The sequence below is a fragment of the Lichenostomus cassidix genome, chromosome 4 (assembly GCF_008360975.1).
Source record: "Lichenostomus cassidix isolate B80296 chromosome 4, HeHo_3.0, whole genome shotgun sequence".
NCBI lineage: Eukaryota > Metazoa > Chordata > Aves > Passeriformes > Meliphagidae > Lichenostomus > Lichenostomus cassidix.
This window is the reverse complement of record NC_139484.1, coordinates 58,367,941-58,391,964: the sequence shown is the minus strand read 5'-3', so window position 1 is coordinate 58,391,964 and position 24,024 is coordinate 58,367,941. Positions and strand designations below refer to the sequence as shown.

At 58.6% G+C, this 24,024-nt stretch overlaps 1 protein-coding gene across 7 annotated transcripts in view; it reads left to right on the top strand.

Moving 5' to 3' along the window:
- DCTN1 (dynactin subunit 1) overlaps positions 1–23,782 on the top strand; it is a 48,270-nt gene extending 24,488 nt beyond the window's left edge. For 2 of the 7 annotated variants that reach the window (XM_085059401.1, XM_085059400.1), the window contains exons 6-32: positions 1,493–1,510; positions 5,468–5,488; positions 8,037–8,225; positions 9,727–9,924; positions 10,552–10,756; positions 11,075–11,153; positions 11,722–11,881; positions 12,110–12,214; positions 12,360–12,551; positions 13,138–13,254; positions 13,924–14,076; positions 14,641–14,801; positions 15,374–15,542; positions 15,869–15,937; positions 16,358–16,420; positions 16,940–17,089; positions 17,706–17,867; positions 18,500–18,631; positions 18,748–18,876; positions 19,210–19,352; positions 19,621–19,787; positions 20,565–20,579; positions 20,931–21,064; positions 21,645–21,834; positions 22,589–22,665; positions 22,917–23,006; positions 23,427–23,782. In XM_085059401.1, coding sequence (XP_084915527.1) covers positions 1,493–1,510; positions 5,468–5,488; positions 8,037–8,225; positions 9,727–9,924; positions 10,552–10,756; positions 11,075–11,153; positions 11,722–11,881; positions 12,110–12,214; positions 12,360–12,551; positions 13,138–13,254; positions 13,924–14,076; positions 14,641–14,801; positions 15,374–15,542; positions 15,869–15,937; positions 16,358–16,420; positions 16,940–17,089; positions 17,706–17,867; positions 18,500–18,631; positions 18,748–18,876; positions 19,210–19,352; positions 19,621–19,787; positions 20,565–20,579; positions 20,931–21,064; positions 21,645–21,834; positions 22,589–22,665; positions 22,917–23,006; positions 23,427–23,564 — 3,426 coding nt within the window. In that variant the 3' untranslated portion in view covers positions 23,565–23,782. The remainder of the gene's footprint in view (positions 1–1,492; positions 1,511–5,467; positions 5,489–8,036; positions 8,226–9,726; positions 9,925–10,551; positions 10,757–11,074; positions 11,154–11,721; positions 11,882–12,109; positions 12,215–12,359; positions 12,552–13,137; positions 13,255–13,923; positions 14,077–14,640; positions 14,802–15,373; positions 15,543–15,868; positions 15,938–16,357; positions 16,421–16,939; positions 17,090–17,705; positions 17,868–18,499; positions 18,632–18,747; positions 18,877–19,209; positions 19,353–19,620; positions 19,788–20,564; positions 20,580–20,930; positions 21,065–21,644; positions 21,835–22,588; positions 22,666–22,916; positions 23,007–23,426) is intronic. The other 5 variants (XM_085059397.1, XM_085059396.1, XM_085059394.1 and 2 more) reach the window with 4 other exon arrangements.
- The last annotated feature ends 242 nt before the right edge of the window (positions 23,783–24,024 follow it).

Below are 24,024 nucleotides of genomic sequence, written 5' to 3'. Positions count from 1 at the left end.
CTGGCTCCTTCCCTTCTCGAGGGAACATTCCCAGCAATCCTGGCTCTGGAGCAGAAGGGCTCCAGAATCATGGAATGGTTTGGGTGGGAAGGGACCTTAAATCCCATCCCTGCCATGTGAGGGGACACCTTCCACTATCGCAGGCTGTTCCAAGCCTTGTCCAACTTGACCATGGATACTTCCCCCACAGCTGCTGGATTCCCTGATCCAGGAGTTATTCAGGAATCAGACCCCACCACAGATCAGTTGGCCAACACAACAGCCTGGGGGGCTGCTTCCCGGGAGTGTCAACTCCGGAAAATGGGGGCTTTAAAGGCTTTTCCCGGGAGATTGGAAGGACTGTGCTGAGGGTCTGGAAATACTGGAGCTAAAATTCCCTCTGTGTGCAGGTGCTGTTGGAGGGGGTGCTGCAGATGAGCCCAGGGCACCCCGAGCTCATCTCCCCTCTTAGTGTGGGAATATCGGAAAATAATGGGGTTGGAACGGGAGTTGGATAAGGTCTGTGTGCATGTTATGTAATATAATGTGTGGGATTTAAGATGTGTGTGTGTGTAAAGAGAGCTGCTCGTCTCCAGCACTCAGTGGGGCAGGACACGGGGATTCATGGAGAGTTGGGAGATGGTGCTTGGTGACATCATGGTGCATTTCTGGCGGAGTTCTTATCCAGGCAGGAATGTGGGGTCTGGTCCTGGCAGGGCAGCGAGGCTCAGGATGTGCTGGACACAACCCTGTGTGCCCAGTGAGCTCCCTAGGGCCATTTGTAGGACAGGCATTTTGGGGCAGGGTCTCTCTGAGGCTCTGGGGGTGTCTCTCCGCACCCTCAGCCGTGCAGGGCTGCCCGGAGCTACCGGGAATCTGCCCGCGTTGGCCGGAGGCGCGGGGCTGGCGCTGGATGGCAGCGCGGCACCATGGGCCGTCTGTTCATCTGTCCATCCCTCCAGGCTCGGCGCCGTCCATCTGTCCATCCGGGCTCCGCTCCGTCCGTCTGTCCGCTCCCAGGGGATTTGCGCGGCTCACAGCCGCCGGCGCGGGGCGGGTTTGGCTGCGGGCACCGCGGGGATGCCGAGCGCAGCCACGGAGCCGAGGAGCAGCGGGGTCGCACCCGGGGGCTGTCCCGGGGGGCGCTGAGCCACTGAGAACCCCCCTTCCCCTCCCCGAACGCGGCAGCATCACATCCGCACCATCCTCATCCCCATCCTCATCCGCACATCGCCCGGCTCGGTGCAGCGCCCGGCGGTGCGGCCCCTCCGCGGTGATGTCATGAGCCGCCGGGGCGGTGGTTGGAGCCACCGGCGGAGCGGGGACGAGCGGCCGCGGCCGGGGGGGGCTGCCCTGGACCCCCTGAGCCCCCGCTGAGCCCCCGCCGAGCCCCCGGGCGGGACGTAGCGAGCGGCCGGCGGCGGCCGCGGCCATTTGCCGTGTCCGGCCGTGCTGACTGACCCGCTGCTCCGTCTCCTCCCGCTCCGGCCGTCCCTGCGCGACGATGAGGCAGGCCCCGGCCACACGCAAGGTACGGTCCGCGCCCGCATCCCCCAGCGTCGCAGCCCCGCTTCCCACCGCCTCCACCTTCTTTTTCCCCGTTTTCCCCGTGTTGATGCTGCCGGGCTGTAATTGGGAGCGTGACGGGCTCGGGGAGGGGGGGCGGTGGGTGAGCAGCGGTTCATGGCTGGCTTTGCCTTCCGAGCTCCCGGAGTCCCCTCTCCGTGTCACCCGGCCGTGCCCGCGGCGAATGCAGCGGCTCTGCGGCTCTGCCGGGCCCCTGTCCCCTCTGCCGGTGCCATCCCTGCTCTGGAGATGCTGATGCCATCCCTGTCCCCGGCTGCTGGTGCCACCCCGCTGCCGATGCCATCCCCGCTGCCTGGGGGTGTCAGTGCTGTCCCTGCTGCCTGGGTTGTCCCCTCTGCTGGTGCCATCCCCACTCCAGGAGTGCCGGTGCCATCCCTGCTGCTGTCCCTGTCCCCAGTGCTGATGCCATCCCCACGCCAGGGGTGACGGTGCCATCCCTGCTGCTGTCCCTGTCCCCATTGCTGGTGCCACTGGGAGTGTCAGTGCTCTCCTCACTGCTGGTGCCATCCCCGCTTCCGATGCCACCGGTGCCCACCCTGGGGAAGCTGTATGGCCACAATCCCGGTTTTCCTGCTGGCCACGTTGTTGGGATCAGCCTTCAGCATTCCCAGAGGCTGGCGGTACCCAGGTCCCTGCCAGGCTGCCATTCCTGCAGGTGACAGCGCGGGCACTGGCCTATATGTTTATTTTTAGCATAACCAGGATGTCACTGCTCAGCTTAAAGAGAAATCCTGGGAATTTCTGGCTGATTTCAGGGAATAGACTCGAGCTGGGCTGGCTGTGCCTGTACCTGGCAGTAAACGCTCCTGATTTACACCTGCACCTCCCCAAGCTCAGACACTGACACTCCTCGTCACGTGTCCCTGCTAATCCTCTTCCCAATGGAAAGTTTCACAGATGCTGCTTTCCCTCTGCCCCATTGGAGGGGGGAGTGGGAGCTGCTGATGCTCAGCCCCACTCCTGGATTCTATCCTGCTTTTCCTGTTGCTCCTCTCCTTGCCCATGGAATCATACCTGTGAGACTGCTGGGTGGTGCTGGTTGTTTAAAATGCAGAATTCCCGGCAGTATCCCAGGGAGCCACACCTTGGGGGGCTCATCCTGCTGCCGGGGTTTGAGACTCAGCTCCAACAGAGGGGAGGTGCCTCCGAGGGGCCAAATTCCCAGGAATTGAGTGGGATGGCATCGGCATGGATGAGCAGTGGGTCAATGCCTGGACATCACCTCCAGCACCACCTGCCCCACTCGGGAGCTGCTGCCAGTCGGAATCCTCCTGGAAACTCCAAGAATCCTCCACAGCAGCAGCCACAGTCTGTGAAGTTCAGCTTTTCTACATCAGAAGCCTCCAGTGACACCTCCCCTGTCCTGCCCACTGGAAGGTGACATTCACACATTCCTGCTCACCCATCCGACTCTCTCTGCTCCTGGCTGGATTAGGATTCCCACACCTGAAGCAGAACCAAATCAGGAGGGACCTGTGGGACCCCACATTCAAGGGACAATGCCACCCCTGCCACAGTCAGTCCTTGGTATCCAGAAGGATTTTTCCAGCATTTCTGCTGCCAGAAGCCAAGTCCATCTCTGAGTGCACCGATTCAGAGCCCCCAGCACTCCCCTGGGAGCAGAGGTTTTATAATTCCATCAAATATTGATGCAGCAGCATTACACAGCAGAGCCCAGAACCTCCGAGTGGAACATCCATCCCCACTGGGGGGGTTGGAGCATCCCAGATCCAGGGAGGTCCAGCTGGGGCTTGGAGCATCTGCTCCCAGTGCTGGCACAATGCCAGACATTGGAGAATCCATGTCCCATCCTGGTCACTGACCTTTCCAGAGCCCAGGGATGACTGCCTGGTGCCAGCTGTGCCATGGGGATGGATGGATGGACAGGAAGATGCCAACATGGAGGGAAACCCGGCCATCCCCCATTCCTGATGGAGAGAGTAGCTGGAGCATCCCAGAGCATCTCTTTGCCAAGGATCCCGGGGGTCTCAGAGCTCTACTTTTGGTGGTCTGTGCCTGGCGTCACATGGAGGGGACCAAAGCTCTGGAGGAGGCACAAGGCAGGATTATTCCCTGTCATTCCACGTGGCTTTAGGGATGGTTACCAGGAGGCTTCTCCCTGTCTTTAGGGTTCAGTGTGGTTTGAGTTGGTGTCCCCCACCCCATGACCAGGACAAGGCTCATTGTCCCTCAGGACAAGACTCAGTGTCCCCCAGGGAAGGACTTGGTGTCCCCCAGGACAGGACTCAGTGACATTTCCCCATGTCCAAGGACTTGGTGGTTGGTGTGAGAACCCCCAGCCCTTCCCCACTCCTGAGTCCCCCACGTGTGTGGCAGGGATTTAGGACATCTCCACCTGTGGAATCCCCAAAGAAGGTGTTTCCCAAGTGTTTCCCAGATTTTTGGTGCTGCTCCATGTTGCTTAGTTGGATTTTGGGAAGATGCCAGAGAGCTCCTGAAGGGCTTCCTGAGCCAGCCCTGGTTTCACCTGAGGGTTTGGAGCTTTTACTGCTGTAATTCCATTTTCCTGGCAAATTTGGTTGTACAGGAGATGTTGAGGAAGATGGGAATGTCTTCCCTCAGGATTGACATGGAGTGCAGCCGTCAGGAAAAGGCTGGAAGTGAGCAGAGATAGGTTTAGCCGAAGCAGTACCAGAGGAGATGGGAAATTTAATATAAATACATGCAGGTTTATATTGAAAAAAGGGAAATAGAGCTCTGAGGTTTCCTGAGGCCTCGGGAGGGAACACGGCCGTGTTGGATATCAGATGGAGCTGGTCCCTGATGGGTTCCATGTGCCCCATGTCCTGGCCCCATCCTGGATGTGGGATCATGTGGCAGCACCATTATCCATCTGTTCTGCTCCTGGTTATTCCCAGCTGGGATTAGGTCATGGAATCAGAAATGAGGGAGAGCGTGGAAGTGCTCCAAGGCTGCAGCTGGACAGATGTTCCCAATGCCCATCCACTTCCCCCCAGGACCAGCCTGGCCACTCCCTCTTTTCCATCCATTAGGGATTATTTTTAATGGGAAAAATACTAATTAATTTCATATTTGTCCTTGTTCCGAGCTGCGCCCCATGGCCTCCCCTCCCTGAGCTGCTGCTGGGAGCTGCTGCATGTGCATGGAGGGTCAGGGTGGGGGGTTCCTGCCCCAAAATCATGGATGATTTAATTCCAGCCATGAAAGGAAAAGTTGGAAGTGTGGGATCAGCTCCGTGGTATCTCTGGGATTTTTGGTTAAACAAAGCAGAAGCTGGGGGCTCTGGGGCAGCTGGTCCAGAGTTCTCTGGGCCCTTTGGAAAACCAGAGGGATGGGGAGACGGGAAAAGTCATATTTAAGATTAAATCCCTTCTGCCTCCTGCTCCAGGAAGAGCATGGCAGGTCAAACCCCCCCATGCCCACAGAGCCTGGAATGCCTGGCCAACTTCAACCCTCCTTTGCCTCTGAAGATCAAAATTCCTTGGAAATACAAGGTGGAGCTGCCCTGGGGTATCTGCGAGGTCAGGATGGGGTTCAGGACGTGCCCCCTGTCCCCAGCTCTGTCCCCACACTGGGCTGGCAGGGCAGGGACAGGGCCTGGGGGGACCAAGGGCTCTGCTGGCTCTGGGCTCTGCTCCCATGATCCCACGGGAACTGTGCCGGGGGGTCCCATGGGATCCCTGCCCATGGATCCCACCGGGAGCAGCCCTGGGAGCTGGTTAACGAGCCCCCACACTAACGACACCACGCACACCCGGTGCCACCGGGCACGCTAACGACGCCGGGCACACTAACGATGCCGTGCTGTCTTTTGTCTCCTTTCCCTGCTCTGCCGCTCCGGCCGCCGCCGGCTGTTCTCTGCTCCTCTGTCCCTGTGTGACTGTCTGTCCTCTCTGCTTCTGCTCCCGCTGCCCTCCAGAGCACCGCCCGCCGGCCCAAGGTGAGCAGCCACGGTGGGGGCACCGGGCGTGGGGGGCACCGGGCACCAACGGCCCTGTGGGTGCCAACGCCACTCAGACCACTGGGTGCCAACCCCGTCACAAACACAGATCATTGGGTGCCAACCCCACTCAAACATGACCCACTGGGTGTCAACACCATCTCAAACATGGCTCGTTAGGTACCAACCCCATTTAAACATGACCTGTTGGATGCCAACCCTACCCAGCCATGATCCATGCATTGCCAGCCCCACTCAAAATATGATCGACTGGTTGTGAACCCCACTCAAAGATGACCCATTGGTTGCCATCCCTGCTCAAACACAACTCATTGGGTGCCAACCCCACTCAAACATGACCTGTTGGGTGTCAACCCCACTCAAACCCAATCCATTCATTGACAACCCCACCCCAAACACAACCCACTGGCTGCCAACTCCACCACAAATACAATCCATTCATTGCCAGCCTATTCAAACATGATCCATTGGTTCCCAGCCCCACTCAAACATGACCCATTGGGTGCCAAACCCACTCAAAACATGACCCGTTGGGTGCCAGCATAACTCAGACATGACCTGTTGGGTGCCACTTCCACTTCAAACACCCATTCATTGCCAACTCCACCCAAACACAACCCATTGGTTCCCAACCCCATTGTGCATTCCCGTTGTCCTTCCACCTCATTCTGCAGAGCCCAGAGGAGCTCACGAGGGTGATGGGCTCCTCTGGAGCAGATCCAGATCCCTGGATTGGAATTTTCGTGGAAATCCGTGTGGCAGTGCCCAGGCTCTGCCAGGGGCTCCCTGCTCCCTGACGGTCCCAGCTTGTGCTGGGTGTTTTGCAGCAGGATCTGAGTGGAATCTGAGGGAGCCTGAGGTGCCAGGCAGGGCTGTGTGGTCCCAGCTGGCTCTCTGGGGCTGCTCCAGCCAGCAGGATTCACCTTGGGAAGGGGCTTGTGGCTGGAGGAGAGGAAACATGGGAGAGAAATTCTCAGAGATCTCTTGAACAGCCAAGTTCGGGTTTGGAAATGGAGAACTCTCCTGTGCCAGAGTGGCTGCAGGGAGGGCTCCATCCTCACTGATGCTTCCAGGACCTTGCCCCAGGCAGAGGTGGATTCCATCAGCCCCAGGGCACTGGGATCCCATCCCATTCCCTCGGTTTGGATAGTCCTTGTTCCTGTCTCTGCTGGGATGTCCTGTGGGACCTCCTGCTCCCTTGGCCTCAAGCCTGTGCCAGGCAGGGGTTAGGTGGAGGCAGAATCCTGGAATCATGGAATGGTTGGGTTGGAGGGGATCTAAAGCACATCCAGTTCCACCCAAGAGCACTTTCCACTATCCCAGGTTTCTCCAAGCTCCATCCAGCCTGGCCATGGGCACTTCCAGGATCCAGGGGCAGTCACAGCTTCCCTGGGCAACCTGTGCCAGGGCTCTCCAGCCTCACAGGGAAACATTCCTTCCCAAAATCCCACCTAACCCTGCTCTCTGTGAGGGATTTGTGACCCCTAAAGCACCAGGAGCAACATCCTTGTTTTGAGCTGTGTCTGGGAGAAGGTGTGTGGGGCTTGGTGCCACTGAGATGTTCCCTCTTCTTTGTGCCCAGGAGAGCTGGGATGATCCTGGGAGAGCTGGGATCATCCCAGGAGGACAGGCTGGGTCTATCGCAAGGGTGCTGGACTTGCTGCAGTCGAGTTAACTTGGATTTGCCTCTAATTTGGGCAAAATAAGGGCAGAGGGTAGATGCTGTTCCTGCCCGGCTGTGCCCATGGATGAAACCACACACCTGGTGAACCCTCATGGCACCAAAAGTCCCTTTTCCAGGAATAAAATTAAGTCAGGAAATTTAATTTACACCATCAGAAGTGAGTGCTCCAGAAATAGGGTCTGTGAGGAGACCAGTGGGAGCCTAGGGGGCACCTGGTGCTTCCCTCACCCCTCTTCCCATCACCTGGGCTCAGACAGTGATTAATTAACAGCTTCATAAGCACTCACAAAGCAGCTCTGGCTCCTCCAGGCCCCACTGGTGCTCCCTGGACTGTGGGGAATTCACTCCTTGTTCATTTTCCCCTTGTTCCCTTAAAACTGGCTTCCCATCTCTGTGGGCCCCAAGGTTTTGCTGTCTCACTCGCTGGAGCTGGGACCTTTACTCCTGGAATCATGGAATGGTGTGGGTTGGGAGGGACCTTGGAGATCATCCAGTGTCACCCCCTGCCACAGACAGGGACACCTTCCACTGTCCCAGGCTGCTCCAAGCCCTGTCCAACCTGGCCTTGGACACTTCCAGGGATCCAGGGGGAGCCACAGCTTCTCTGGGCAACCTGTGGATTCCTTCCCCGATGGATTATCCATGAATTCTGTCCAAGTCCAGTTCCTCCAGAGCAGAATACCTGGGGATCCCGCGGTGGCACACACAGATCAGAATGTCCCCACTGTCACCATACTCTGCTGGAAACGGGAATCCGGGAGCCACCTGGAGGTGTCAGGGAGGGAGGCTGTGGGAACACCATCCCTTGGGATGATCCCCCTCACCTGTGCTGGTGTCTTGCAGCCCACCAGGACCCCCACGTCGGCGGCGTCCAGCGGCACGGCCGGGCCCTCGGGATCGGCCTCGGCGTCCGGCGGGGAGATGAGCAGCAGCGAGCCTGGCACACCTGCCCAGACCCCACTGGTGGCCCCTGTCATCCCCATGCCGTCCCTCGGCTCCCCAGGGGCACCCCCGGTCCCCTCGCCCACCAAGGTGAGCTGTGCCCAGGTGAGCTCTGCCCTGAGTGGTGCCCAGGTGAGCTCTGGGCTCTGCTGGTGCTCCCGAGATGGGAGGAGAGACAACCTGCTCCCAGCACTAGGAGGAGGAGGAGGAGGAGGAGGAGGAAAAGGGGAGGAAGAGATGCCCTGGAGGGTCCTGGGGGTGATCACTGAGCCATGGGGGGTTTGGGCACCAGGTGCAGGAGGAGCAGTGGGACAGGAGTGGCCAGGACAGAGGTCACCTCCTGTCCCACTGCACAGCTGGGAGGACACTTCCAAAGAGAATTCCCAGTGCACCTTCATCCCTTCCCAGGTCCCTCTGGGACACAGGTGGCATCAGAGCAGTTTGGCAGGTAGGGGTTGAGGCTCTGAGTCAGAGCTTGATCCTATAAAATCCAGAGGGTCCAGTCAGCAGCACCCACTGGTGTTGGGAGAGCTGGAGTGGAGGGACCAGCATGGATAAACCTGAGGGACACTCCTGCCTTGGGATCAAAATGCCCCTGGAAAGGTCAAATATTTCCCCAACTTGGGAGAGCTGGCATGGAGGGGCCAGCACGGATAAACCTGGGGGACACTCCTGCCTTGGGATGCGAAGCCCGCCTAGAGAGGCCAAATATTTCCCAGACTCGGGGGTTTCTAATCATTACAGACTTATTCCCGTTTTGACCTGTAAAATACTTTCTCATCACTTCCGTCCTGCTTTGATTAATGAGTTAATTAGAGTTTGGGAGAGATTTGGGGCACGAGGCCAGGGAGGGAATAGCTGGAGAGGACAAAGCTCTGGGATTGTGTGTGGAAGGGAGAACTGGAGAAGGCACCTGGGGGTGGAAATAGGGGATGTCCCCACTGTGTCCCCAGTTCCCAGAGCTCCCTGTTAACTGGTTGCTGTAACTGGGTGCAGAAATGGTTGGTTTGATGATACTGGTGGCATTGGAATGTCCAGACTGGGAAAACAGCAGAGGAAGAATCTGTGGGAGGTTCCTGCACTGAATAGGATCTTTTCAAGCCCTGTTCCTTGCTGTCACCCAGCTTTGGGATTTGATGCTTTATCCCTGTGGCAGCTGCCAGGGACGAGGGGTCACATCCCCTTGTCCCCTTCACAGTCCTTCCCCCTGGAATGCTGGTGTCAGCCTTTCCCTGCCTTGGGAGCTGAGCTGCTGAAAAAGGACCTGGATCTGTTTTCCCTAGGGGGAGATCACCTGGGAATGATGTGGATGCTGCAGTGGGATCAGGCAGCCACAGCTTCTCAGGGCCTCGCCACCCTCACAGGGAGGAATTCCTTCCCAATATCCCACCTAATCCTGCTTTCTGCAGTGAGAAGCCATTCCCCCCTGTCCTGTCCCTCCAGGCCCTTGTCCAGAGTCCCTCTCTTCTCAAACTGCCCCAGTATTGATGACAAAAGTCAGGGCAGGTTCTGTGGGCTTCCTGGAACATCCCCAGAGCTCTCTCCAAAGGATGTCCCTGCTCCTTCCCTAATTCTTGGCTTGGTGTTTTAGGAGGAGGAGAATCTCCGTGCTCAGGTCAGGGACCTTGAGGAGAAGCTGGAGACGCTGAAAATCAAGCGGAATGAGGACAAGGCAAAGCTCAAGGAGCTGGAGAAGTACAAGATCCAGCTGGAGCAGGTGCAGGAATGGAAGAGCAAAATGCAGGAGCAACAGGCCGAGCTCCAGAAGCGCCTGAAGGAGGCCAAGAAGGTCAGTGAGTGTCCCTGGGAATGGGGCAGTGCCAGGAGAGGTAACTCTCGGGGGGAATTCCAGCCTTGACAAACCTTTCTGGGAGGAAATTTTCCCAATATCCAACTAAACCTCCCCTGGTGGAACTCCAGGTTGTTTCCTCTGCTCCTCATCAGCATCAGGTGCATTTGGGAACCAAACTGAGCCAAGGTGGGACATTGCTTTCCTTATTCCTTCTCTCTCCAGGTGTTTCCCTCTTCCCTCCCTCCCCAGGTGCTTCCCTTTTTCCCTCACCTGTGCCTGCAGCTCCCAGGGCTCCATCCAAGCAGCTGAGGAGCGTTTCCTTCTCTCTGCCCTACTTTTCCAGGGTGGATTCCTGGTTTCTTTCCCCAGGGATTTATCTGTCTGCTCCAGTATTCCCTGTCTCCATACATTTCCCCTCACCTGCAGATGGTTTTCCTGTCAGACTCTCTGGGTGTAGAGCAGGGAAGAGGGGAGTGAGACATCCTGGAGTGATGAATAAACTGGTGATAAATAACTGCTGTCCACTGGATCTGGGAGAGCCTTGAGGGACAATAATTTCCTGAGGGCCACTGTGAGGTCTCTCCAGAGTTCTGGAATCTCCTCACCCGCCGTGTTCTCCTGCAGGAAGCCAAGGATGCCCTGGAAGCCAAGGAAAGGTACATGGAGGAGATGGCAGACACAGCTGACGCCATCGAGATGGCCACGCTGGACAAGGAGATGGCCGAGGAACGGGCAGAGTCCCTGCAGCAGGAGGTGGATTCCCTCAAGGAGAAGGTGGAATATCTCACCATGGACCTGGAGATCCTCAAGCATGAGATTGAGGAGAAAGGTGGGAAGGGAGAGGGACATTGGGTTTGGAGAATGGTGAATGGCCTCCCACGGACTGAAGATGGGGTTAGGGGGGATATTGGGAAGGAATTTTTGCATGTGAGGATGGTGAGGCTCTGGGATTGATTTTTCCAGAGGTGCTGTGGCTACTCCATCCCTGGAAATGTTCAAAGCCAGGTTGGACAGGGTTTGGAGTAACCTGGAATAGTGGAAGGTGTCCCTGCCCACATCAAGGAGTGGGAATGAGTGGGATTTAAGGTCCCTTCCCACCCAAACCAGTCTGGGGTTCTGGGATTCTGATTCTTCCCTTCCTCCACAGGCTCCGATGGAGCAGCATCCAGCTACCAGGTCAAACAGCTGGAAGAGCAGAACGCCAGGCTCAAGGAGGCTCTTGTCAGGTGGGAGCTCACCTGTGCTTCCCAAAATCCCTTCCCAGGCCTCTTGTGCTCCCTTAGTCTGACAGCACCGATCACATCCCTCCCTGGAGCAGCCCATGTAATTCCTGCTGATGGGTCTTGGATCTTTGCTGAGCTCTTAAAGCATCCACAGGGGAGGGAGAGTCCCTTGTCACAGGGAATCAGTGGGGAATTGGGACAAAATGAGCCACTCCAGCCTGTTCCCGTGCTTAATTCCCTATGGATGTGGTGCTCAGTATCCCAGCACTGGGACCTGCCTTTCCCTGGGTGATCCCACCTGCCAGGCTCTGGGGCTCCAGGGATTTTCCTTCAGGGAATCCACAGCCAACAAGTTCCGGTGGGACCCATCCCTCACTGTTAGTGAGCTGAATTTTGGGAATGTTGCTCACGTCCCCATCAAGGAGGGGCTGATGGAAGCTCTGGAGGAGCTCTGCTATCCCGGCTGGAGCAGGCAGGGGGTCTCGGCTCTGCTGGTGCCCCTCAGGAGCAACATCCAGGGAGGGAACAAATGCTCCTGGGCTGGCTCTGATGGGACCTGTCACTGTCCCAGGATGCGGGACTTGTCCGCCTCGGAGAAGCAGGAGCACGTGAAGCTCCAGAAGCAGATGGAGAAGAAGAACACGGAGCTGGAGTCGCTGAGGCAGCAGCGGGAGAAGCTGCAGGAGGAGGTGAAGCAGGCGGAGAAGACAGTGGATGAGCTCAAGGAGCAGGTGAGGGACAAGTGGGATGAGATATTTTGGACTGTTTGTGGACATTTGGGGCAGTCTGGGGACATTGAGCCTCCTGAAGAGCCACATGCAGTGATACCACTGCAGGAACCAACATTCCTGGTCCCATAGTCACTAATTCCAAGCCCTATTCCTGCAGTGAGGCTGTGCAGGTGGATGGACTGGGATGTGTGTCCTGGCACATGGATGCATTGGGATTTGTCCTTTCAGGTGGATGCAGCATTGGGTGCTGAGGAGATGGTGGAGACTCTGACAGAGAGAAACCTGGATCTGGAGGAGAAGGTCCGGGAGCTGCGTGAGACCGTCGGGGACCTGGTAAGGCAGAATTCCCTGGGATAAGGGCTGCTCCAGGGGGTCAGGACAGGGAGCTGGAATGATGGAGCCAGAGGGATTTGGGGGAAGCTCCCCACATGTCTGAGCCACATTGTGACCATGTCCCCCTGGTGCCACCTCCCTGCAGGAAGCCATGAATGAGATGAACGATGAGCTGCAGGAGAACGCCCGGGAGACGGAGCTGGAGCTGCGGGAGCAGCTGGACATGGCCACAGCTCGTGTGCGTGAGGCTGAGAAACGCGTGGAGGCGGCGCAGGAAACCGTGGCAGACTACCAGCAGACCATCAAAAAGTACAGGGAGCTCACGGCTCACCTGCAGGTGAGGTCCCTCAGGAGCCCCCTGGTTCCTCCTGGAGCTCATCTGGTGGCCAGGAGATCCAGTGGGAGCATCCCTGGGGAAAGTGTCCCCAGGCTTTGCTGTGGGACCTTGGGACATGACTGTGATGGCTGAGGGGTTCCTCATGGAGCTTCTCCACAGATCCCCCCCAGTGCCTGGACAAGCTGGGAGAGCTGGGATTGTCCAGCTTGGAGAAGGGAAGGCTCCAGGGAGACCTTAGAGCCCCTTCCAGTGCTTAAAGGGGCTCCAAGAGATTTGGAGAGGGACTTGGGACAAGGCGGGGGGGAGGGACAAGACAAGGGGGAATGGCTTCATGCTGGAAAAGTGGAGATTTATATGGGATATTGGGAAGAAATTCTCACCTATTAGGGTTGTCCCAGCTCTGGCAGTGGAAGGAGCTGGGGAATGAGCCTGGTGGATATTCCTGGACTGGAACACACTTGGCACCTCTCCCTCCCTTCCACCTTCACTGGGTGCTGCACAAGGAAGGGTTGCTGGCAGGTTTGGGGAGGGGCTTGCTGAGGGTGTGGGGTCCCTGATGTCCATGTCCCCATGTCCCTGTGCCCAGGATGTGAACCGGGAGCTGATGAGCCAGCAGGAAGCGTCGGCAGAGAAGCAGCAGCAGCCACCCCCTGAGATGTTCGACTTCAAGATCAAATTTGCAGAGACGAAAGCCCACGCCAAGGTAGGGGCAGCAGGAGACCTGGATGGGCTTATCCATGCCCTGGGACAGGCACCAGGGAATTCCCAGATTTATGCCTGTCCTATCTCTGGAAGTGTCCAAGACCAGGTTGGACGGGGCTTGGAGCAACCTGGGGTGGTGGAAGGTGTCCCTGCCATGGCAGGGGGTGGTACTGGATGGACTTTAAGGTCCTTCCAACCCAGACCATTCTGTGATTTTAGAGCCCCTCTGCCCTGGGAGAGCTGGGAATGTTCCCTGGGAGAAGGGAAGGACACGGGGAGCGCTCAGAGCCCCTGGCAGGGCCTAAAGGGCTTCAGGAGAGCTGCAGAGGGACTGGGGACAAGGCATGGAGGGACAGAAAAAGGAGAGATGGCTTCCCACTGCCAGAGGGCAGGCAGGGATGGGATATTGGGAAGGAGTTCTTCCCTGTGAGGGTGGGGAGGCCTTGGAATGGATTTCCCAGAGAAACTCCGGCTACCCCATCCTTGGAAGTGTCCAAGGTCAGAGCCACCTGGTCTATGGAAGGTGTCCCTGTCCATGGCAGGGGGTGGCACTGAGTGGGCTGTGAGGTCCTAGGGGTTCTCCAAGGAGCAGGATTCCCACCATTTATCCCCCTGGACTGGGCTGTGCTGGGGAAGCTCTGGAGCAGTTGGTGACTCTGTGTCCCCACAGGCCATCGAGATGGAGCTGCGGCAGATGGAAGTGCAGCAGGCGAATCGCCACGTGTCCCTCCTCACCTCCTTCATGCCCGACAGCTTCCTGCGGCACGGTGGTGACCACGACTGTGTCCTGGTGCTCCTGCTCATCCCACGCCTCATCTGCAAGGTGGGAAGGGCTCGGGAGAACCCAGGCTGGGAAACTACACCTTTGTCCCAGGGGAACAGGGAGGTTTGAGTGTTTTCTGTTGGAGAATTTCCCAAAGTTCTTGTGTGACTGGAGTTGCCATCCCTGGAAGGGTTCAGGTTGGATATTGGGAAAATTCCTCTTGGAAAGGGTTGTCCAGCCCTGGCACAGCTGCCCAGGGCAGGGGTGGAGTCCCCATCCCTGGGGGCATTTAACAGCCCTGTGGATGTGGCACTTGGGGACATGTTCAGTGGTGGCCTGTGCTGTGCTGGTGGAATGGTTGGACTCAAGGGTCTTAAGGAACTCTTCCAACCTAAATAATTCCATGATTATAAAACGTCCTGGGAGAAGGGCAGGGGAAGAAGCAGGGAAGGAAGCAGGCCTCTGCCCACGGGGGCGATGACTCAGTGGTCGGAGCGCTTGGGTCACTTTCCCAGGAGAGGTCACTTTTTGGGAGTGAGGGGGGAACATTGGGCTGCTCCATGGCTGAACAAGACACAGCAGGGAGGCACGGGGATTCCCTGAAGGATTTCCCTGTCCCCCCAGGCCGAGCTGATCAGCAAACAGGCGCAGGAGAGGTTCGAGCTGAGCGAGAGCTGCGCAGAGCGCGCGGGGCTGCGTGGGGCTGCGGGGGAACAGCTCAGCTTTGCTGCTGGCCTCGTGTACTCCCTGAGCCTGCTCCAGGCCACACTCCACAAATACGAGCAGTGAGTACCCACCCTGCGTGGAGTTCCAGGGATTTGGGGAGCCGGGCTGGGAAAGAGTGGTGGGATGGCTTTTATTGCCTTGTGGTGGAGTCGTTTCTCTGTGACCCTCCTTGTGTCCCCACCGAGAGGTGACATGGGAAGGGATTTAGGAGCCAGCATAGAAAAGAGGGGTGGGATTCCCTTCTCCATGACCTAGCTCTCCATGTCCTTCCCAAGGTGTGAGATGGGAAGGGATTTTGGGAGCCAGGAAAATAAAAAAACTAGAAAAAAGCAGCAGGATCTCCTTCTCTGTGACCTCTGTGTGTCCTTCCCAAGAGGTGGCACATGAAGGAATTTTGGGAGCCAGGCTCCAAAGAAGCAGCAGGATCCCCTCATTCCCTTGTGAGGGGTCACTTCTCCATGGCCCTCCTCGTGTCCCCCTGGGGAGGACAAACCCCTCCAGCACCAGCCAGGTCATGGCTGTGTCCCTGTCCCTGTCCCCAGGCCAGCAGTGCCTCAAGGCTCCATTTTCCCATGTCCTGCCTGGAGATGCATGCAGCCCCTTGCTGAGCTGACTCTCCCTGTCCCCTCAGGGCCCTGAACCGCTGCAGTGTGGAGGTGTACAAGAAGGTGGGGACCCTGTACCCCGAGATGAGCGTCCACGAGCGCTCCCTGGACTTCCTGATCGAGCTGCTCCACAAGGACCAGCTGGACGAGACTGTCAACGTGGAGCCACTCACCAAAGCCATCAAGTACTACCAGGTGGGGCTGGGGGTGACACTGGGGACAGGTGCCACCTCTCCTGGTGCGTATCCAGCCCTTGGCACCTGGATCAGCTGGGATTTAGCTCCTTTTGGCAGCCCTTTCCTTTGGGTGTTGTCACCCAGCTGTGGCTGTGTCCCCTACTTGTGTCCCATCCCATATTCCTAACTTCCACACTGCTGCCCTGGGGAATTAAAGACCACCAGCTCTTTGGGGTGCTGTTGTTATTTCCATTTAAAAACTGGGCCAAACCCCCGAAGTTTGGGGTTTTGTTGAGTGTTCCCACACTGGGTTTTTGATGGATGCCGATCCTGCCATTCCCACAGCACCTGTACAGCATCCACCTGGCCGACCAGGCTGAGGACTGCACCCTGCAGCTGGCCGACCACATCAAGGTGAGTGAGGCCCTTCCCTGATCCCTGTTTTCCACCTTTGTGCCCCCCGGGATCCCTGGGGGAGGGGAGGTGCCCCTGATGCCACTCCCCAGTGTGGCCTCTCTTCCCCAGTGGTGACACAAGGGCTCTGGGGTCAGGGAATGGGGACATGGGGATGAGAAGAGCAGGAATGGGAGCTTGGAGACCCTCGTGTCACAGGGTGGGGGTTGTATCCCGGAATTCCCAGGGGAAGGACCAGTGTCCTGTGCCACAAAATAGACCAAAACCAGCCTGACTGCCTCAGCTCATTTCCCTGCTCCTGAAAATCTTGAGGGGGTGGCAGGGTCTGTCCTGGAATTCCTGGTACTGAAGCCCCAGTTTGCCCTGGGACTTCTCCTGTCCCTGTCCCTGTGCTGAGGGTTGCTGTGCCTGTGCCCACAGTTTACCCAGAGTGCCTTGGACTGCATGGGGGTGGAGGTGTGCCGGCTCCGGGCCTTCCTCCAGGTAGGACCTTCCTCCAGGTAGGCCTTGGATGGCTGAGCTCCTGCCAGCTCCCCACTGTCCCTTTGCCCCTCTGTCTCCATGTCCCTCTGATGTCCCTCTTTAGTCCCATGTCCCTCCAAGGTCCCTCTCTCTCCCCATGTTGCTTTGAGGTCCCTTTGTCTAAGGACTCTCTGTGTCCCAATGTCCCTCTGAGGTCCCTGTGTCTTCTTGTCCCTCTGAGGTCCCTCTGTGTCCCCATGTCCCTCTAAGCTCCCTCTGTGTCCCTCTGTCTCCCCATGTCCCTCTGAGCTCCCTCTGTGTCCCTGTGTGCCTCTGAGGTCCCTCTGTGTCCCTCTCTCTCCCCGTGTCCCTCTGTGTCCCCATGTCCCTCTAAAATCCCTCTCTCTCCCCATGTCCCTCTAAGGTCCCTCTCCCTCCCCGTGTCCCTCTGAGCTCTCTCTCAGGTCCCTCTCTGTCCCAATGTCCCTCTAAGCTCCCTCTGTGTCCCCATGTCCCTCTGAGGTCCCTCTGTGTCCCCAGGCTGGGCAGGAGGCTGCCGACCTGGCCATCCTGCTCAAGGACCTGGAGACATCCTGCAGCGACATCCGCCAGTTCTGCAAGAAGATCCGGCGCCGCATGCCAGGCACGGATGCGCCGGGGATTCCCGCGGCCCTGGGCTTCGGAGCGCAGGTGAGCAGGGCAGGGACAGCCCTCAGCCACAAACTGAGCTGGGATCATGGAATCAGGGATTGGTTTAGGTTGGAAAATCCATGGGATACCACTGAGTTCCCCCAGTATTGCCCAGGACACCACTGACCGTGTCCCCAAGTGCCACATCCACAGGGCTGTTAAATACCCCAGGGATGGGGACTCCCAACACGGCAGCTGTGCCAGGGCTGGGCAGCTCTTTCCAGCAGGAATTTTCCCAGTATCCAACCTGACTCTCCCCTGGCACAATCTGAGGCTGTTCCCTCTCCTCCTGTCCCTGTTCCCTGGAGCACAGCCTGACCCCCCCTGGCTGTCCCCTCCTGTCAGGAGCTGTGCAGAGCCACAAGGTCCCCCTGAGCCCCCTTTTCTCCAGGCTGAGCCCCCACAGCTCCCTCAGCCCCTCCTGGAGCTCCTTCCCTGGACACGATGGATCCCTGGATTTTGTGTTCCCTTCTTGTATGGAAACCTGGGTTCACATCCAGCACCTATTTCCCTCCATCCTTCCATTATTTTCCCCAATCCCGGTGACACTCCAGAAACTTCTGTCACGCTGGGACATGTGGATTCCATTCCCACTCATCCCTCTGTGCCCTGCCAGGTGTCAGACACACTGCTGGAGTGCCGGAAGCACCTGACCTGGGTGGTGGCCGTGCTGCAGGAGGTGGCAGCGGCTGGGGCGCAGCTGATCGCGCCGCTGGCTGAGAACGAGGGGCTGCCGGCCCCGCGCCTCGAGGAGCTGGCCTTCAAAGTCAGCGAGCAGGTGGGACAGCCTTTCCATGAAGAAATGTTCCCAATATCCCAATCTAAAGCTCCCCTGGCCCAGCCTGAGGCCGTTCCCTCTCCTCCTGTCCCTGTTCCCTGGGAGCACAGCCTGACCCCCTGGCTGTCCCCTCCTGTCAGGAGTTGTGCAGAGCCACAAGATCCCCCCAGTCCCCCTTTTCTCCATGCTGAGCTCTTTTCCCAACTCCCTCAACATTCCAAGAGCCTTTTCCAGCTCTTTCCCTGGACACGATGGATGTGGTGTGTCCAGATTTTGTGTTGATTTTTGCTGTATTTATGGTGAAGTGACAAGGGGTGGATTTTGTGTGAATTTTTCACTTTCGTTTTGGGATGTTGTTACTTCGAATTTTGTGTTGGGAATTGCTTGGGTTTGGTCAGTTGGATTTGTTGATGGCAGCGAAGGTTGTGTGATGAGTGTGGATTTTAAGGATGATCCTTAAACATCAGAAGGACATCTTAAAAATCAGAGGGACATTTTAAACCTCAGAGGAACATCCCTAAACATCAGAGGGACATTATCAACATCCGAGGGAAACACCAGCTGTGGGATGTGGGTCAGGGGCTGTGAGCCTGGCCCAGAGTCACCACCCACATCCTTCCCATCCTTCCCAGATCTACGGCTCCCAGGGCATCAATCCCTACGAGTGCCTGCGCCAGTCCTGCAGCATCCTCATGGCCACCATGAACAAGATGGCCACGGCCATGCAGGAGGGCGAGTATGATGCTGACCGCCCGCAGAACAAGGTGGGTTTGACATGGCTCTGTCACCATCTGCGGTCACCAGGAGGCTGTGGGTGACATGGGCAGCTGCAGTGTCTGGGATTCTTCCTAAAATCCCGATTGTCCTGGTCTTGATGCAGCCCACGCCACCAGCGGAGCTCCGGGCGGCCGCGCTCCGGGCGGAGATCACGGATGCTGAGGGGCTGGGGCTGAAGCTGGAGGATAGGGAGACCGTCATCAAGGAGCTGAAGAAGTCCCTCAAGATCAAGGTAAGGTGTCTCTCATCGATCCCTGCCTGTCCCTCACCCATCCCTGCCTGTCCCTCACCCATCCCTGCCTTCCTGGCTGCTATGGGAATTCACCTCCACGCTCCTGGTGACTTGCTACCTATGGAGATGGTGATCCCAAGTCCCATCCTGATCTCCTGGGAAAGTTCTTCCCACGAGTAGGGAAATGCTGCCTGCCAGATCCTGCCCTCACAGCATTCTGGGATGTGCAGGGTCAGAGCTGGGAGCTGTTCTTGGGTTCCAGCCATGGGTGCTGGTGATTTGGGGGTTCCCACAGCTCCCTGGAGCTCCCTGATTCCCTCCCTGCCGCTCCAGGGCGAGGAGCTGAGTGAGGCCAACGTGCGGCTCAGCCTCCTGGAGAAGAAGCTGGACAGCGCATCCAAGGACGCAGATGACCGCGTGGAAAAGATCCAGACCAAGCTGGATGAGACCCAGACGCTGCTCAAAAAGAAGGAGAAGTGAGTTTGGAATGGGGCTGAGGGGTGTGGAGCTGATGGGGCAGGTCCAGAGGAGGCCATGGAGATGGTCTGAGGGCTGCTCTGGAGCCAGGCTGGGGGAGCTGGGAATGTTGCCCTGGAGAAGGGAAGGACACAGGGCCTGGCAGGGCCTAAAGGGGCTCTAGGAGAGCTGGAGAGGGACTGGGGACAAGGCATGGAGGGACAGGGTGAGGGTTCCTGGACGAGCAGCATCCCTCACCTCACACATTCCTCCGTGTGCTCTTACCAGGGAGTTTGAGGAAACCATGGATGCTCTCCAGGCTGACATCGACCAGCTGGAGTCAGAGAAGGTGGAGCTGAAGCAGCGCCTGAACAACCAGTCCAAGAGGACGATCGAGGGGCTGCGGGGAGCCCCAGCCTCGGGCGTGGCCTCCATCGTTTCTGGCATCGCTGGAGGTGTGTGCCTGGCATCCCTGGACACGGCTGGAATGGGGCTGGGATGTCCTCCTGCCACTGGGTCCGGGGATGATGTGTGCCCAGGAGCTCGGGAATGGCATTCCCACAGCTGCCTCGGGAGGGCAGGGCAGTGGTGGCACCTCTGTGGAGCCAGCCCGGGGTGTCCCTGCATGGGATGATCCCATGGGATTTGTGCCTGACGGGGCTCTCCCAGGTATGGATGGGTGTTGGTGCTCTGCTGCGTGAAATATCCTACAAAAACCACCTGGCCTCTGGAATGGAGAGCTTGGTGTCCTTCAGGAATGACCAGGTGGCCATGGAGCAGCCTGGCCCCAGTGTGGCAGGGATCTGCTGGGTTTGGTGCCTGATCCTTTTACCCTGGTTTAGCATGGGTAAAACCTGGATGCAGCAGCCCCAGGAAATGGCAGCTTTGGGATTTGGCATCTCTGGGATACAGCAGCTCCTGGCTCTCATGGAACCACAGCCTCTCCCACATTCCCAGCTTTGGCTCCTGGGAATGCTGCTGGCACATTCCCGTTCCCAAAGGTGCAGGAGCAGCCTGGGAGCTCTGTGCCAAACCCCTGGCTCCAGAGAGGGAAAATGGATCCTGCTTGGGTCACTCCCAACCGCTGGGACACTGCTCCCAGGAATGGGGTCACTCCTGGATGTGGCTGTGGTAGGACCAGAGCTGCTCCACCCACAGCTCCTCTCCCACCCAATCCGGGGCTTTAATCCTGCTTTTTCTTGTCTCTCCCGGCCCCTCTCCCTGTGCTGCAGAGGAACAGCAGCGAGGTACGGACACACCCCGCATGCAGCCCACAGTGCATGTGAGGGGGAAAAATTATATCCCAGGATACCCAAACCCTGGGACACGGCTCTGTTTGGGAGCAGGGGAAGGATCTGGGTCCTGCTCAGATGCTGCTGACCTTGGGAGCTCGTGGCTGGTGGCTCCAGAGGGTTGGGAAGGGAGGGATGAGGGTGGGACCGTGGTGGATGTGGAGTGGGGTGATCCCCACCTGGAGAGCCTTGGGAAGGGGAATCAGGAGCTGGTGAGAGCCAGGCCTTCCTCCAGGGTGGAACATGGTCAGTGTCCCTGTGCCACCATCACGGGTGACGCTGCTGACGGTTGGTGTCCCTCTGCAGGTGTTGGTGCTGGGCAGGTGCCAGGAGGTGGCTCTGGACCCGTCCAGGTGAAGGATTCACCCCTCCTGCTGCAGCAGATCGATGCCCTCCAGCTTTCCCTGAAACACCTCAAGAACGAGAACAACCTGCTCAAGGTTGGGGGGAGTGGGGTGTGATCCCTGTGGGATGTGATCCCTGTGGGATATGGGATGAGCTGAATAGGCTCTCACTCCCCCATGTCTGGTGGGTTCTGAGAACAGCATCAGCACAGAGAACTGGGATGCTGGGGGAACTGGGGGTGCTGGTGATGTCCCTGCCAGCCCTGGTCCCCTCAGTCTCCTCTTCCAGTGCCAGACAGCACTGGCATAACCTGATTGATTCATTGATCGATTGGTTGATTAATGAACACCCCATGAGGCACAGCAGCAAACAATCGAATTAACCATTTATTAATGGATGTTAATTCATGGAATTGGTGGGGCAGCTCATTGGGCACAGCTCTGACAGCTCCCAAATCCAACCAGTCCCTTGTGCCAGCCCCGTGTCACCTTCCCATGGGAGTCCCAGGGCTTCTCTTGGGACTGTCCCTCCTCCCACCCCTGCGAGATCCACATTCAGGAGAGTTTCATCCCCAGGTTTTTTGCTTTCATCCCATTTCTCCATCTGGCCTCTCCTCCCCGTTGCCTTTTCCCGGTGTTTTCCCGGTCCCTAACTCCCGTTTCCCGCGGCTCCCAGGGCGCACAGATGAAGATGGAGCTGGCCAGCCTGGCCCCGCTGCAGGTGCCACGGGTGGCCGTGGCTCGGGACCGGCCGGGCGAGGCGCTGCCCACTCAGACCCTCTACCGCAAGACCACGCAGCTCCTGGAGACCCTCTACCAGCTCAGCGCCAACGCCAAGGTGGTGGACATGAGGCAGAGCAAATCCAGTAGGTCCTACACAAAATTCCCTGGGATTGGGGGGTTGTGTCACAGGGAGCTGGGCCACATCTGTGTTGTCCCTCTGCTCACGGAGGGACTGGCAGCTGCTTCCCACTCGGAGCAGGGCTGGATCCAGGGTGAGGGGTCTGCTCTGGTGGCAGGTTTGGGGTGTTTGGGTTGAGGGGGACATCCCTGTCCCCCTGGCCAGGGTGTGCTGGGGACATGTGGCACTGGTTCAGTGTCGAGGCTGAGCTGCTCCGGGGTGGCTCAGCCTCTCCCTGCTGGGGAGCCCCCAAAACTCCCCTGGTACCAATGCAAGGCCATCAAACCCCCCCAGAACCCCACAGGTACCAATCCAGGTACCAAACTCCTGAAACCCCCTGGTCAAACACCTCTGGTCCAAATCCCCCCAGTATCAACTCCCAAAATACCCCTAGTACCAACCCAAACAGGTCAAACACCCCCAGAATCCCATGTTACTGACCTGAGAAGGTCGAACATCCCCAAACCCACCCAGTACCAATTAGGGAAGCTCAAACCCCACCAAAACTCCTTGGTACCAACCTGAGAAGGTCAAAACCCTTTGGTAACAACCTGTGGAGGTCAAAACTCCCCAAGCCCGCTTACTGCCAACTCCCCAAACCCCCCAGCTACCAACCCAAGGAGGTCAAATCCCCCCAAAACCCCCTGGTACCAACCCAAGGGGCTCCCAGCTGTGCCAATGTCCCCCATGGTCCATCCCTCCCTTCCCATTCTCCACAGCGAGGAGCTCGTCCGCGCGGCTGCTGGAGCAGACAGCCCGGCTCTGCGCCCTCAAGAACTCCATCGACGCCCTGAAGGTGAGGAAGGGCCTTCCCCAGGGTGGGGGACATGGTGACACCCCTGGCCCAGCCCTCGAGACACCCGGGCTGAGGCTGGTGGCAACCTCGTGGCAGTGAGGGGACAAGGCGCTGCCAAAACAGGTGATTTGACGCCTCTGCCTTGTGCCCAGGGTGGGCAAGGGGTCCATGGGGCAGGTGAGGGGCTCTGGGGGGTGATGAGGGTCCCCACAGGGCGGTTTTTGGGGTGACCTTGCCATGGCCTCCCCCAGGATGACACGCTGAGAGAGATGGTCCAGCAGCAGCCAGGCGCAGGCGTCTCCACCACCTTCGGCACCTTCCCGTCCTCCTCCTTCCTGAAGGTGAGACCCTCATCCCAAGGGACCCCAATCCCAAGGAAACCTCTATTCTGAAGGACCCTAATCTTCAGGAATCCCAACCCTCAAGGACCCCAATCCCAAGGACCCCCCCTATTCTGAAGGACCCCAATCTCAAGGAAACCCAATCCTAAGGGAGACCCTGATCCTGAAAGGTCCCCCAGTTCTGAGGGAACCCTAACCCCAAGGAACCCCAAATCCCGAAGGACCCCCATTCCCAAGAGATCAGGTGGGTGAGACTCCCCAGCTCCACCCCAGCGCAGAGCTCAACCCATAACCCACAATAGCCACCCTGTCCCACCCAGGGGACCCCTTGGGGACACCATGGCAGGGTGGGGACCCCCCATCCGCAGGAGGGCAGGGGTGGCCCAGATGTCCCCTCTCAGCATCCCTCTGTCCCCGCAGGCGAAGCAGGAGCAGGCGCAGGGCCCGGCGCTGTGCGGGAGGGTGACGATCCCGTGCGCCCCGGGGCACGGCCAGGCCCACCGGGTGCTGCTCACCCCCGACCTGCTCCAGCACCTCCGCCAGCACTTCATCGCCTGAGCCGCCCCCGAGGGACCCCCGCTGCCCCCACCTTGGGACTCTCCGCTTCCCCCCACCCCCGGCCCCACTCGCGGGTGGGAGCTGGAGCCGCTTCCACCGGGGGGATCCGGGCTCCCCGCGCTGCTCTCGGACACTACAGATTCCCCCCGGGACCCCCGTGGGGCCGGGGCGGCGGCCCCGCCATGCTCCCGCCATCCAATAAAACTTCCCTGAACGTGCTTCTTGCGCCTGGAACCGAGCACCGGGGCTGGGACACTGCGGGGGACACTGGAGGGGACCGTGGGGCGCACTGAGGGGCCACGAAGCGGGCATGAGTGGGACTGTGCGGGGCATGGAAGGAGACTAGGAGGGCACTGGGGGCGCAGGAAAGGTGTCTGGGTGTCACAGGAGGGGACAGGGAGGAGCGCTGGGGGTCACAGGAGCGATCCGAGAGGGGCACCGGGAATCCCGGGAGGTGAGT